Here is a 15,930-nt window from a genome sequence, read left to right on the forward strand (position 1 = left end):
CATTTGACCTTATTGGCTTACGTCAATTATTGAACCAATCGGATCATTTTGCCAGGTTTTTTTCCAGATAATTTTTAGATCACTATATGAACGAGGACTCCGAATTTTATATATATATATATACATATATATATATATATATATATATATATATATGTGTGTGTATATATATATATATATATATATATATATATATATATATATATTCAATCTCAAATATACGGTGAATGAATGTCAATTAAACCATTTTTTTAACGTAGTGGCATAGACTTCTGCAGTTTAGCTTAAACATAGTGCCATAAATCATTGCACTTTGATCTGTTTGTTGGGAAATTAGAACTTTCATATCCCACTTAAAAGTGTTATGTTTGTAACAAAACAAATAGAAAAAAATTATATATCATTCTATTTTGTCACAAGTGCTTGTCAAAATCTGGTTATATTATTTCTTTATTGTTATTTACAACACATTCTAGTGGCCCTTTGTCTTATTTGCTGTGCATGCTTCGGATAGACATCTTTATTTTACGTTTTTTTTGGCAATATTATCATTTGTTCTCGTAAAATTGTGCAGAAAAAGTTTAGGACGCTGTGTCAATATCTCTTAAATGTTTGGGGGATAATTTGCGAAACATTTTTTCTTTTATGTTGCCTCATTTTCTATCTTTTTATTTGCCAGCAAACTAAAAAATAGTTTCTTTTAGTTGAATTGAAATCTTTACTCACTAAGTGCAATTTCCTTAAAACACTTTTTTTTATTCACATTTATTCGAAGTACCTGCCTAGAAAATTTCAAGAATCATTCCTTAAAAAATGCAACTATTGTCACGAAGTTTGCTTGTTCTATAAGTTACGTTGTTAGAAAATAATTGACAAATAATATTTCAGGAAATGTGATAAAATACCCAAAACTATATCCAATTTTTATCCTTATGTTGAAACTACAAGAACAAATTTTTAGCATAATATTTAGATAGGGCATTAATGTCCATGCTTCAGGGGCCCGTGGGACTTGATTTGAAACTTTCAAAACCGAACATGATAATAAACTATCAGTTTAATTTTGAGAAAACATGCTTGGAAACACCGAGTGCTAGATAGGTAATCGCTTTGCTGAACAAAAGATCAAAGGCGAAACAATTGGGTATGATGCCATCGGGTATATTGCCATGTGAAACATTAAAGATGACATTATATAATAACTTGCGCGAACAAAACTATTGTAATCACCTATCGCGGATGCAAAGTTTGAAATGAAGCTGTGTAATAAACAGAAAATGTGCTCCAGTATCGAACTCCAAGTCCAAATCAGTATGTGGTAAGTCCGAACGCAAGTCTCTTACCTTTTTAGTACTGGGCAAGTTTTAATGTATATCGTACAATTCTGACAAATCTTGGCCAAGACTTGGGTAACACTTGTTCACATTTGGCCAAAATTAGGTTTAGGACCTGCCATGTTTTTGCCTAAGACTTGGACTAAGACTTACCAAATCTTGGCCAAGACCTGGATTAAGACTTGCCAAGTCTAAAATGTGTTATGACCATAAAGCATTGATACCTAGACATCTGATTAGATTTGCACAGTACTGATATTCACATGGCGTTTGTTACGGGCTGGTTTACTTTTTCACTACTTTTAAACCTGTCCAAATTCAATCATGTTTATTATCAAATCTCTGACTGGTGTTTTACTGTCTTGTACACTAAAACGTCTAGCCAATTAATTTTCTAGTTTCAATTTCTGATTTCTCTGTAAATCTTTTAAACCACTACAAAGTTTTCGTTGAGCAAATATATCAGACAAAGGAACTATTCCTAAAATAGGACACACATTTATAAATAATTAAATCTCTGTAAAAATGATACATTTAGTCAGTGTTATTAACAATAAGGGGACCGTGGCCTGACAAATAAAAATTTTCAGCTTTTAGGTAAAATGCGTTTTGGTAAGCAAAAACAAACACAAGAGACTTTGAATATTGACAAACAAAATTCTAGATCAATCAAAGGCTGGTCTCTCAAATGTACTCTAAACTATACAAAAAATGTTAGGATGCGCTTCGTGTTTGAACTTAGAAGTCTTGAGGTTTTTTGGCTATGTAGTAACTGTAAGATTGTTCATAGCATGCGCTACCAGTAAAGAATTAAAATAACGTATCCATTATGTAGAAGTGAGGTCATTTTCAAGCGCAATTAATGTTGAAGGCTTTTAAATTCTGCATGTAAAAATATTGAATAAATCCTTTAGAACACCAAATATGTTATTATGCCAAAATAATTGTGGTCATATTTCAAAATACAAAACAAGAGGAAAACTCACAACACTTAAAATATAGGTACCGGTAGATGCTTGAAATATTATGCTTAGAATTGTGTCTGTCTTGATATTCTTAGCTGGGCATTGAAAGTTCGTTTATAGAAATATAAGTGTATTCCAATTGAAAATCAAAGCCACAAATTTTACCGAACATGTTGCTAAGAGGTGTTCACTTGGCCACAAAAACTCTATACCTTACTCCAGTTTTATTAATCCTGGTTTTATCACTGAGATATTTTATTGATCAGAGGCATTGGTTCTCTTTTGGTATCATCCGCACGTTCACTAACAGCAAAAATTTTTTGCCTGCTTTCAAACATGAAAAATTTTTCTATACAAATCCGCTTTTTGAGAATTTTTTTTTGGTAACGCAAAGTTAGTAGTTATGACCAAAATGCTCATTTGGATACTCAATGTAACAAAATTATTCAATTTTATTTGTTCAATGATGATTCCGTCCGATCAAAATTGTTCCCACCGTTGACACTTAATTAACCTCATTTGCGATTTAATTGATGTTCATTATTGTCAAAATAAATTTAAACCTGCGTATAAAATTGTGCGATTATTTTTCCAAAATTGAAACGAGCTGCATGTCATTCAAATTTTTAAGCAATTTGTGGCTCAAATAAATATCTTGCGAAAGAAATGCATACAATCGAAGATCGTGAAATGTAAAGACTATTTTGCAAATTTCTACTAGACGTTAATTTGATTCTTACAGCATTCAAATTCGTTTCGGTTGAGCACTGCTTTCATATACATTTAAATTGGCTCATTTGACCCAGAAGTTTTCTGAAATATAGTCGAACAAGTTATAAGAAGTTAATTGAAACCAAAATCCATTAACTTTCTTGTTTGATAAACTTGGAACGAAAATTTGTCCCTCGTCTTCGATTCAATTAACTACACATTTCAAATTTATTTCCCTAAAAAGGGTACCACTACATATTTGTACCTTCACATATCATTTTTAACACTCATGTACTTTTATTTTTAAAAAATAAATAATGTTTCTCTATATTTTTAAGAAGTAAAAACTTAAAGTATTGATTGTAAAACATGCCCAAAAAGGTAAACAAATGTCTTGTGGGTTGTCTTGCTAGCGGAAACCTTTTCTTGCAAAGATTTTTATTTGAGAACGTACAGACAATGCATCTGGTTACAAGGTCTTGCAAAAGAACTGCTAGAAATCAACTGATGTTTTCAGTCACTGTCAAATAACAAAAGCTTAGCAATAGCCTCAGTTTGGTTATTTTTACGAGGCTTTGAACGAAACACCTACTTTATCAATTTTGTTTTCACGCTACTAATTTTTTGTGCAGAGAGAACCGAAAACTTTGTAATTCCTAAAGTCATTGAAAAGCTGATGTTTTTAAGACCCCAACTGTTCTCTGAATTACGATTCGCAAAGTTAGCTTTAATCTTGAAGATTTTTTCTTGAACGCAATTAAAGCTTAATCAGTTGTAGTCTTTAAATTGTTTTGAGCTTCAGTGTTTCACAATTGAGTAATACAGAAATTTTTGAATTGTAATTGTCTCACAAGTATTTTTCCGAGAAGCTTCTTCTGCGGAGTCCAAGGTTTTCGCATACAAAATTTTTGTTTTCTTTGCTCAAAATTTACTATATTTCATTTGGTATCTTTAAAAAATAAGAAAACAGGCTTGAAGAATTTGAAAAGCGTATTCAAGCAAAAAAACCCAGAATTATTAATCTATTCATATTTGTAGCTTTATGTATGATTTTTAACACTCAATGAATCTTTTTTTGAATAAAAAACGATACTAAGTTTTTCTTTTTTTTCATGATGTACAAATTGAGAGCTATATTGATTGTAAAACTTGCCCATAAGGTTAATCATAGATAAAAAACAAGAATACTCTTGAAAAACTGAGGGTTGACCTAATAGCTGAAAATTTTTGTTACGAAATTTTTGTGTGAGAACGTACATAACAATGCATCTTGTTGCATGGTCTTGCAGTAGAACTGCTAGAAATCAATTTATGTTTTCAGTCACTGTCAAATAAAAAAAACTTAGCAATTGCCATATTTTTGTTATTTTTCCGGGACTTTGAACGCTAGTCCCCTCCTCTATCACTTTTGTTTTCACCTTGCTGAAATTTTGAGTAGAGAAAACTAAATTATTTGGAAATCCTAAACTAATTGAAAAAATTAGGTTTTTTTAAGAACCCAACTGTTCTCTAAATTAGTATTTGCAAAGTGATCTTTAATCGTAAAACCTAAGTCATTTAAAGCTTACAGCAGCTGTGCATGCGTAGTCAAGAAACCGGCAAAAGATTCAATTTAAGTAGATCTCAATTTAGGCATTTCCTGAGGAAGATGAAGATATTTTTTGAAAGAAAAAGAGTTTAGGATGATACTAAAAGATATGCAGAATAAGATTATACCTATTTAAGATGAGATTGGATGTTTTTTTTAAGTGAATAGCAATACTTTAAGTAGACATGCAGTTCATTTGTGGTATCAATTGTGATCTGCAAATTGTTTTGAGCCTAAGAGCCACAATTGAGAAAAATGAAATTTCTCATAGTTCTAATTGTCTCACAATTATTTTTCCGAGAAGCCTTTCCTGCAGAGTCCAATGTTTTCACTCACAGTATTTTGTTTTTTTTTGCTCAAAATATACCTATTTTTTTTCTGTTGTCGGAAAACAAGCTTGAAGAATGTGAAGAACCTATCAAGCAAAATCCCACATTTATGAATCTATTCATATTTGATTTTTCAAATATCATTTTTGACAATCATTCACTTACAATCATTCTAACATCAGTTGGAATAAAAAAGTAAATAAATTTTTCTTTTTTATGAATTACAAATTTAAAACTATTTTGATTGTAAAACCTGCCCATAATTAAAAACAGCGATCAAAAACGTAGACGTTTGCAAAATTGAGTGTTCTTTTGCGAGCGGAAAACATTTCTTGTCAGATTTTTGTTTGAGATCCTACAAGACAATGCAACTTCTTGCAAGATCTTGCATTAGAACTGCTTGCATCCAAATGAGGTTATTAATCACTGTCAAATAAAAAACTTAGCAATCGTCTCAGTTCAGTTATTTTTGCGAGATTTTGAACGCTAGTTTCCTACTTTTTTATTTTTGCTTTCACGTTAGTTAATTTTTGAGCAGAGAAGACCAAAAAATTTGTAATTTCCAAATTTATTAAAAAGCTGATGTTTTCTTAATAACCCTACTGTTCTGTAAATTAGGATTTAAAAAAGGGATCTTTAATATGAAGCCTAAGTCAATTAAAGCTTAAAGCAGCTGTGCATGAAGTCACGCAATTAACTTAATGCTCTTTGTGAAACACATAATTGTTTCAATTTAGCTAACAATATTCTAAAGTTTAAAGTTTGATTTCACCAATATTTTTTGGCTTTGTGATCATCAATGCTGACTGTTTATATCAATATCAATTCAATCCCCGGAAAAAGAGTCAAAACGATAGCGATAATTGCTTCAAATCTGAAGTAACTGAAAATGATTGTTTTTTTCTGAGAATAAATTACTTCTTTCTAGTTAGCTATATATTTAATATCATTATGGCTTGATCAAATTTACCATAAAAGAAAAGCAAAATCTTAGAATCCCTTTTAATGGAAACTAGTTTGATAATTTGTTTATACCTACCTGCATAATAGTAAATATGGCGTTGTTTGTTCGATTTTTTCAATAAAAGAAAGACCAACCTTTAAGTTAACAAAATTAAAATAAGTTTGTTGTTGTTAAATTGCTGTTATTGAACCATTTGCCTTAAAGCAGCCTCTTCCCAGATATCACCACAGATATCCCAGATATCACCACCTGTTAACAACGACATCAGCAAAGGTGACAACTTCTCAATAGCAGTGTTATCTTTTGAAAACAGTCCGTATTCAGTGCCTGCGAAGCCACCTTCCGACATCAAAGACATATGTGAGCTTTCATTCAACTGTGTCGTGTCGGATCACCAGCACAAAAGCTTCCCAAAGTCTTCCATAAACAAATTCTCAGCAATCATTGCATGGCGTAAGTTTACCAGTTTTGGAACTTTTACCCAAGTTGAGGTGTCCGTTAATGATCAAACCATTATAAGCACAAAAGTATTCTGTGTTTTTATTACACGAACGGCCCGGGCCGAGGTTTTTACCCAAAAATACAGAGGAAAAAAATGTAAAGAAAGTAAAAATAAAAAATCCCCCCCCCCTATTTCTCCGCCTAATTAAGGGTCGAAGAGTGGAATTAAAAGAGTGGCATTTTAAAAAATAAGAGTGGAAAGATTGTAAAAATAATTATTTCCACTGTTAAAAATTACACTCATTTTTTTACACTCTTATCATCTCACTCTTGAAATCTTTATGTTTACACTCTTCCACTCTTATTTTATTACCCGGATCGAGGTTTATGGGTAAATTTTTGTAAGAAATGCGGTGAATGCGGTGAATTTTTGTAAGAAATGCGGTGATTGCGGTGAATGCGGTGAAAATAAATATTTCACCGCATTTCTTGCAGAAACTTACCGCAAAATTCACCGCATTTCTTACAAAAATTTACCGCATTCACCGCATTTCTTACAAAAATTTACCCATAAACCTCGACCCGGGTAATAAAATAAGAGTGGAAGAGTGTAGTAGTGAGATTCAAATATGATCTAAGATTCAAATATGATCTTTCTATGCCTATTAAGGTTCACATGTGATCTTTCTTTGTTTATTAAGATTCATATGTGATCTTAGAAATCATAGAAAGATCATATATGAATCTTACATTGCCTCTTTTACCATTTGCTTTTTATACTTATGTGTACCAGAGGAAGTTAACAATGTTCTTTTTTTTGAAAAGTTAGAGAAATCTTATGTTGTTTTTTGTATTTAGAAATTTTTTGTGGTTTTTAAAATTAGGCAGAGAGGTTGCTTTAACTTTTAAGAGGCCAGTCAAAGGCAAAAGTTTAACGCGTTATGATGAACTCCAAAGGGTTGCCCTACATCGATTAAGAGCTCACTAAAGGAAGAAAAAAAATTTTTTGATTGATTGACTAGATGAAGATTAGATCAAGTATTGGCTTCAAAAGAGGGCGTAATGCATTCAAAAATACATATTCCGTGAATATGGAAAAACACATGAAAATCTGGATATTAACAGCCAAAGGTTTCCGTCTTGCACCTCAGTCTTGGTTGCTTTGCAAATCGTTGCCAGATTTTCAGTGATATGTGCTAATTGCGTGTTTTATTCATGACTATAAGAATCACGACGCTAAATTTCACTTTAGATTGGGGCCATAATCGACTTCTGTCTTTCTACAAAGAAATTGGTGGGATGTCTGCTAGACCTCGAGAGCAGTACTGGATATCTACTGCTACTGAGAGTAGTGTGAGTGGAATGAATGGAATTCTTAAGGAGGTACAGTAGTATCCTATAGCTTTTCTATACTCGCGAAATAGAACATGAATTATTTGCAGTTAATCATCCAAGATTTTTCTTACACTTAGTCGAGACCCGGAATTATTAAAAGACCTATAGTTAAGATGACGCCAAGATTTGCTCAAATTTGCAAGATTTTTTTTGTGTTCTAGCAATATATTAGTGTGCTCACAATTGATAATGAAAGCAAAATTTTTTCGCAAGGTTAAGGGTAAATACAGGACCTTCAACAAATCTTTAAGGCAAATGAAGTATTTGCCCATTTTTGAATTACTCAGTTATATCAAGACCGTTTCCATGCTTTTCAAGATTGATCAAGAAAGTTTAGCGTAACAATAAATTGTGAAAGCGTTCCGGTACCACGTATACCACGTACTTCAAAAATTACGAAAATACAGTTTTCAATTGCGGCATTAATGAAAAATTGTGGTCATAGAACTTTCGTAAAATAAACAAATTGAAAATTCAATTTTAAATAATCTTTAAAACCACTTTAACTCATAGAAGTGAAAAACAGGAAAGTCTTTTTTTTGTGTGATCAGGTATTCATGGGAAAAAAACAAAAAACTTGTTAATTTTGGAAATTGGGCAGTAAAATTTTACTTTTTTTAGGAACCTCTTTTCTTGCAGCACAAAAATCTGAGCCCCAATCAACGAATGTGTGGATTATTCTTTTGAAAAATAATAGTTCGAAAAATTCACATTGCACGAAAATACAGATTGGTTGTTATCAATCAGATTCCTTAAAATGCAAAGTTTGTACTTCAAAAATCATTGTTCCGACCCCCACTTTATTGGGGAGGGAGGAACTTTATACTCAACTGGGTTTTTTTTGTTCAGTCAATTTTGGCCGATCGATATATTCATCGCAAAGAATTGTAAGTGGTATCATTAAAAACCCGTCCAGCGTAGAATGCGGAATTAAAAAGATTTTTCCGATTTCTGTTTTTTACAGGGAGTTATCGAGGTTTAACGTTTTGTGCATATTCGACTGTTTTTGTTCGCATTTTCAGTAGTTTTTCGCTAAAATTTGGCACAATTTCGCTATTATAATTCAAAATAAGTTACAAGTTTTAACAGAGTGTTGTTGTTACCATTAGAGATAGAAGAACGTTGCTGAATCGTCTGATTAAAGTTTTTTTAGGCTAAAAATTTTGATAAAAATTTCAAAATTCAAAATTTTCTTATCAAAAATGGCACAAAATATGCTTTTTTGGTCCACTTTGTAAAAGTTTGCCAGACTTAGTGACCTAGAAACCTCAACACAGATTCCTTAATTTTGAAAAGAGCGCTAGTTGCCATTAGGCGCCGTTTGACAGTCTTCTGGAATTAAAACTTTACCGTTTTTTGCAGAATTAACTCGAAAATTATACAAAATGCATCGTTATTTTTTTAAAATTTGAAGAATTCGACTCAACAGTTTGTCTAATTCGCAACCACTTGGAACACTTGGTCGGTTTGCTGGGACCGCTACAGAATCAGGGAGATGTTCGATAATATCATGGAAACTTGGAATCAGAGACTTTTTTGTTTTTATGTTGATGCTGCCTTTTTTCAAAGTATTTTGCCTTTGTTTTTTTAATGTTAATTATCGACAATTTTTTTAATCACAGCTCTGTTAACGACAGCTCCAAATTATGTAAATCTGAGTTCGAATGTAGTTACAGTTTGTTTTCAGAGAACCAAGGAGTTTTTATGGCTTTGAAGAAGAGTTTTAGTAAAATCGAAATCAATTCTTGTGTTTTGCCTTCAATTGTTATTCTTTTGGCGGTCTGATTTTGAAGTTTAACCACTCAAAGATCTAAATTTTTTCCGCAAGAGGTGCAAATGAACCTTTTCTATTCATTTGGTTGTTACCTAATGTCTCGTATGTTATTGAAAGTAATTATTTTGAGGAAATTTCTGTGATTCTTTGAAATTATCAATATTTTATATTATTTTAGTCATTATTTTGCTGATTCTCAGTAAGTACAGGTCAGCTTTTTATCTTTATACAATGCAAACTGATTTTGTAGCCGATTGTTTTAACAGAAGGTTTCCTTGCTTTTGGTCCTACGAGTTTTCATACACATTTTTCTGACTTTTGTGCATAATTGCCTATTTTTGCTGTTGTTTTTGTTTCTTTTTTAAATTGTCACATTATTTAACAATCTAATTGAAAAAACTTTACAAATTTGAAACTGAACATTTTTTTATGTTTTTATAAAATATGATTTGAATTGCTGCGACACCGTTCTCTTAAAGAAAGTGGTAGAGTTTATAATTTTTGCCCTTTATTTGTTGATAATTTTGGTCATCATATGCCAAATATTGTGTAATAAAAGGTCACAGTGGCCAACTATAGCTAAATCAATGAACATAGCTAATGGTTGTTTTGAGTTTCGAATTAAAACTCTAAAAAAATGGGTAATAGTTTTCTTCAACTTATCCGTTTTTGTTCTGGTTTGCGTTTTTTCATATTTTACAATGTTGTCTCTTTTTTGTGAATTAGAATCATTATTGAGAGAGCTTTTGTTGAATCAAACATTAATTATTCTGTCCATTAAACGATTTAAATGATGTCTTCAATGCTTAGGCAATTTGTTTCAGAAGAATTTTGTGAAGTTTAGATACTTTTCAGTTTTTGTGGTTCTTTTTATAGTCTTATGATTTAGGCAAGGAGTTTTGGTCGTAATTAATATGTGTAACTATTTTATTTTTATTGCCGTCTTTTCTGGTTGTCATATTGTGGTAGCCACAGGTCTCATAGGCCCTCTAGAGTAGATTGTTTTTTTCTTTTAGTAGTTTGTTCAACGATATTTTGATTTGTTAATTTTTCTTATCTCTTCCTCATTTAGTAGACAATTAACTGAAAAATGTAGATGAGCGGCGTCGGAAATTACTGTGCAAACGCACATTACCGAGCCTCCATGTTTAATTTGATAGCCAAAGCGCTCACGTTTTAGACTCCCCGAAAAAGTGAACAATTCGATTGAACAATACTTAGTAAATTGGTTCTCAAGGTCGCTTCATTGGACCAGCGTAAGTTCCAATCAGGAAAAACTTATTAATATAAGTTATGCTCAATTGCGATGGGTGGATCCAATTGAGTTGCGAATGCTTTTTTACAGATCGAAGTGGGCAATGGCGCCGCAAGTGGCGAGCCAATTTCTTATATCTGAGTTATTAATATCTAGAATGGTCAATCGCGGTGCGATTGGCACTTGTCGAAATTACTGAGCTTAACTGAGAAGCGTTTTGCAATATTTAAATTAAACTGAATTCTAGTGCTGCAAATGGGACACTGAAATTTAAAATGATTCCAAATTAAGGAAAAAGGTTTGTTCAACTCAATCACGAAAAAGGAAGTAATTTTAAGATTTGTTTATAGTATGAACAAATGAATTTCCTGCATAGACAGCATGAACAGACACTACTTTACTAAAAATGGGAGGAAGTAAAGTTAACTGAAATAAGAACAGCACTTGCCCTTCAAATGGAAACAAATAACGCGACTGAACTAAATACGGACATGGATATGTGATGGTTATCCATTGCCGTATGACTTTTCGCCCTCTTTGAAAGAAAATAAAATTAATAATTAAAATCAGAAAATTAATAAATATTCTCCAGTTACTAAATAATAAAATATTAAATAATAAATAAATTATAAGAGTTTATGAAGTTTGACGATGTTTATTCTGTATCAGAATTTTTCTCATTTTCTGTTTGGAGTACAGTCATCTCCCTTGGAAAATTTTGAGGGTCCTCTGTCCATTCCGTTGAACTTATTGTAGAAGTTTCTCCGATATCCTGATGCACATTTTCAGAAAAACCTTCAGTATTCCTGACTTTTTCTACGATTGTTTGAGACTTCTTCTTTTTCAGAGTTCGCTTACTTTTTCGTACCGAAGAGGTGTCCGAATCGGAAGTATCGCTAATCGTGAGCTATCTCTTGCATGACTTTCTCAGAATAGGCGTTGGTGGTTTTGTTGAAGCCATTCGCGTCGCAGATGGTCCAGGTGCATCAGGGTTGGTCGATTGTGGCGTAATTGGAGCAATTGGGCTTTATTGAAGAATTTGTATTAAATCTGGCCGGTTAATAAAAGCTTTATCATGTTTTGGGCTTCTCTTCGGGATTTTCATTTTGAGGGATCTGGCTACATTACTCGCGGAGGATATACACGATCTGCCTGAAGAGACTACACTAACATCGTCAGCCTGCTTTCGGTTTCGGCTAATTTTCTTATCTCCCGTATTTTTTCTAATCAGGTCCCACTTATGTCTATGAATCTTCTGTTCAATAGTCTTCTCGCTTATCTTTTTCGGTCGTCTTTTGATATACTGTGTTAGATCAGTGTCACTTTCCTCACGCGTACCGAATTTTGCAATGTCAGAATTTCTGACTCGCACCTCCTGTCTGTTCGGCTCCTTGATTACACTTATTGCAGGACTCACTTTGCAAACTGTGCTCCCAGGTGCCAGTACTTCGTATAAACCATCAAGGTATTTCTTTTGCCTTTGGTTCTAATGGAGCTTTCTGGCCAGTTTCACTTGGATACTGCGATCTGAGCAGGGGATTGGTCGGAAAATTCCCTCCGATCTAATTAGGCGTTGTTCGCGGTCGTTCCTTTTCTCTTGCTCAGCTCTGGCTCGAGAACTCGCGGCACAAATGACGCGTTTAATTTCTGTATCGGAACAGAGGGCCGTGTCTGCCCATTGCTCCTCTGACAGATATGGTCGACCCGGAATCGTATCTTCGTCTAAATATTATTTAATTATTGCATTATAATTAAGACTTTTACTATTAGATTTAGTGGTGAAATTTGATATAGGCGTGTTACACTTCCTACCAAAGTGTGCCTCAAATGGTGTGGTGTTTATTGTTTTTTGTTTTAATCTTCGTAGTCGTTGTATTATTGCTTTAAGTGAATTTTCTAAATCAAATTTTCTATTTAATTGTGATTTCATGCAAGATAATTCTCGTTTAGTTGTTTGAATAATGCCTTCTACTAATCCAATTGCTCTGTGATCATTTGCTGGTGCATAAAAAGGTGTAATATTGTTTTCTGTACAAAATGTTTCAAACTTTTTTTCCTGTAAAACATCTAGCTTGATCTAATCTAATAGTTCTAGGTACTCCGTGGTGATATATATATATATATATTTTTATTTAGGAATTTGATTACAATTGGGCTTGAAGCGTTATTTACTATTTCTGCTGTGGTGTATTTTGAATATCTATCTATACTTGTAATAAAATATTGTTCTATGCCTTTTTCGTTCAAAATTGGACCGCCAAAGTCTATTTGTATTTCGTCATTTGGTTCAATACATTTTGGTAGAGGTGCACTTTTGCGGTGCGAAATCACTGATTTAGGGTTCTTACCAATCTCCGTGCAGGGTTTGCACTCACTGGCTTTTGCCAGTATATCTCTGTGTATGTATGGCCACCAAATGTTCTGTGCGAGAGATAGCATGGCGAAACTCCCGGGATGTGTAGAATGGATATCCTCCAATACCGCATCTTTAAACGACTTTGGAATGGCTATCCGCTCATCCAAACACACACAGCCATGCTTTACACTCAAGTCCAGCCAATAGGAAAAAAGATAAGGACTTATCTCTTGCAGCCTGTCTGGGTCATTCCGAATGACACAATCCCTCACCTCCTTGAGGATTGCATCTTTACCTGTCAAGATGGCCAGGAACTTCTTGCTGAAAACTTTGTTCAGAGTCTCGGTGAACAATATATCATCTGTCTCCTAAGTCATGCTGCCAGAAGGTGTTTTAGTGTTTGAGGTAGTGTTGGTTCCAGGCGTAGATGGGGTGGTGTCCAAAAACGTCACCCTTGCTTTTGTTGGTGTTGATTTAGATCGGGTTGCTTTGGCCTTCGACATTTCGCTAATATAGTTGACTGAATTATTCGAGATGATGAATTTATTTTGTTTATTTACTGTGAAGTTATTTGTAGGTTGAATTTGGGCAAAAAGCGAGTGATTTTTGTGCAAGTGGTATTTATACTTTGGAATTTTTGCTTTCGCGCTAAATTTAGCGTTATTAGGTGGATTATTTGACTTAATACCATTAATGGGCTTTATTGGGGATAATTGTTCAGAGTGTTCACATTCTTTACTGTCTGAAATTTGCACCTCTTTTGCAGCAAATTTGTTAATGGAATGTGAATTATTAACTTTACAGTTATTTGGTGCAAATTGTAATTTTGTAACTTTAAGTGGCATTTGCGATGCAAATGGATGTTTAAAATGCTGATTAATTTTAGGGTTAGTAAGTGTTAATTGCGTCGCAAATGGTGTTTTCGGTTGTAAAGGGAATGATTGTGATGCAAATGCTTTATTGCGGATATGTGAATTAGTAGTCAGTAATGTAGGAAGTTGCGGCGCGAAGGGCCGTTTTAACTTGTGTGAAGGCAAATTTGACTCTAATATGCTATTAAATTTTTCAGTTGCGTTTTGTTTGTTTTTAACGAGATTTTTCATGGAATCACGGATTTTTGATATTGTTGCTACAACAAAGTGTTCGTCATATGTAGATATCTTTTTTGCTCTCGCATATGGATTCCTTGAGATATAGTCAACGAAACCCATTTTTGCACCTGGCATATGTTCTATTGTGAAATTGTACGGAAGTAGTCTGTCTATCCATCGTGATAGTCGGCTGTTATACGATTTGTTTGATCTATGCTTCTTGAGTATGGACAGTAGAGCTCTATGGTCTGTTACTACTGTAAAATTTTTCCCATACAAATAGTATTTAAAATAGTCAATTGACCAAACTATTCCCAATAACTCTAATTCATTGACACGTTCCCCTGACGCGTTCCTCTGTTGAATTGAGAAATCGTGACGCGAATGCTATTGGTTTCCAACCGTCTTGTGTATTTTGCTCCAATGGTGCTCCCAATCAGGAACGGGAGGCATCACATTTGACTCGAACATCAAGTTTTGGATTATAGTGGCTATTTTCTGTGCTATTGGCAATTTTTTCTTTGATCAGGTTAAAATGTTTTGTGTTTTCTTCTGTCCAGATAAACTTCAATGATTTTTTGAGAAGTGGTCGAAATGGGTGACATAATTGTGCAAGATGTGGTATGAATTTACCAATATAGTGTACTGACCCTAAGAATGATCTAAGGCGTTTGAGTGTTGTTGGTGGTGGTATTGTTAAAATTGCTGCAGTTTTACTTTCTAGGGGTAAAATTCCAGTTTGTGTAAATTTTTAGCCTAGCCATTCAATTTCGGTTTTTGCGAAATGACATTTCTGAAGGTTAATTCTTAGATTATCCTCATCTAGCTTTTTTAAACATTTGAAAACGTATGCCAAATGGTCTGCTTCAGTGCCGGTACTGACGATTATGATATCGTCCAAAAAACAATACGTGCTTTGTAGACCTATAAATGTATAGTCCATAGCTCTCTGAAATTCTGCCGGCATATCTGTAAGACCATAAAACCCAGTTTTGAATCTATATGTACCAGTAGATTCTCCACAGATGATGTTAAACTTACAGTGTTTTTTTTGTGTCATGGTGTAATTTTAATTGGCTATATTCATAATTTAAATCTAATGTGGTGAAATATGCTTGTTGACCATTTTGTGTGTTGGTACGGTGCTGTGATATTGTATCAATTAGCATATCAATATTGGGCATTTGATATTTATTTTTATGTATTGCTTTATTTAGTACTTTGGAATCTAATGCGAGTTTTATTGATTGATCTTTTTTACTGTGATAACGATTGGAGAGATGAAATGTTCGTCAGAGCAACTAGAAAATTTTTCGATAAGACCTTCAGTCTGTAATCTCTCTAATTCCTCCGACACTCTAGGCTGTAGATTTATCAGAACACGTCGATCTTTTTGATGCTTTGCTCTAAACTTTTGATGAAACTTTGATTTCGCTACATGAGTTTTGGACAAACCATTTCTTGATGCTAAATGAGGAAATTGCGTTCCGATTGTCTCTTTAATTTTACATGTAGAAGTATTAATGTTGTTAACGCTTTTACATTTTCTGGTTGTTGTTGTACCACCGCAAGTCCCATGGTTGTGAAAAGATCCCTCCCGATTATGTTTCTGTGCCCATCTTCTACCAAAGTCAACATTGCTGCCCTATCTTTCCACTGATTGTAGGTTACTGTAGTTTCCAAATGCCCAAGAACTTTTATGGGTTCGTTTGAAAAAGTTTTCAAGT

At 33.4% G+C, this 15,930-nt stretch overlaps 1 protein-coding gene across 4 annotated transcripts in view; it reads left to right on the plus strand.

Moving 5' to 3' along the window:
- The window catches only part of LOC142351068 (4-galactosyl-N-acetylglucosaminide 3-alpha-L-fucosyltransferase 9-like), a 31,328-nt gene that overhangs the window by 677 nt on the left and 14,721 nt on the right, over positions 1–15,930 (plus strand). Inside the window, exons 1-3 of one of the 4 annotated variants that reach the window (XM_075403149.1) lie at positions 2,306–2,584; positions 6,096–6,344; positions 7,585–7,715. In XM_075403149.1, the coding sequence (XP_075259264.1) occupies positions 2,470–2,584; positions 6,096–6,344; positions 7,585–7,715 (495 nt within the window). In that variant the 5' untranslated portion in view covers positions 2,306–2,469. Of the gene's footprint in view, positions 1–2,305; positions 2,585–6,095; positions 6,345–7,584; positions 7,716–15,930 lie in introns of those variants that run through there. The other 3 variants (XM_075403150.1, XM_075403148.1, XM_075403147.1) reach the window with 3 other exon arrangements.

This window comes from Convolutriloba macropyga, chromosome 12 (assembly GCF_964194025.1).
Source record: "Convolutriloba macropyga chromosome 12, txConMacr16.3, whole genome shotgun sequence".
In the NCBI taxonomy this organism is placed as follows: Eukaryota; Metazoa; Xenacoelomorpha; order Acoela; family Convolutidae; genus Convolutriloba; species Convolutriloba macropyga.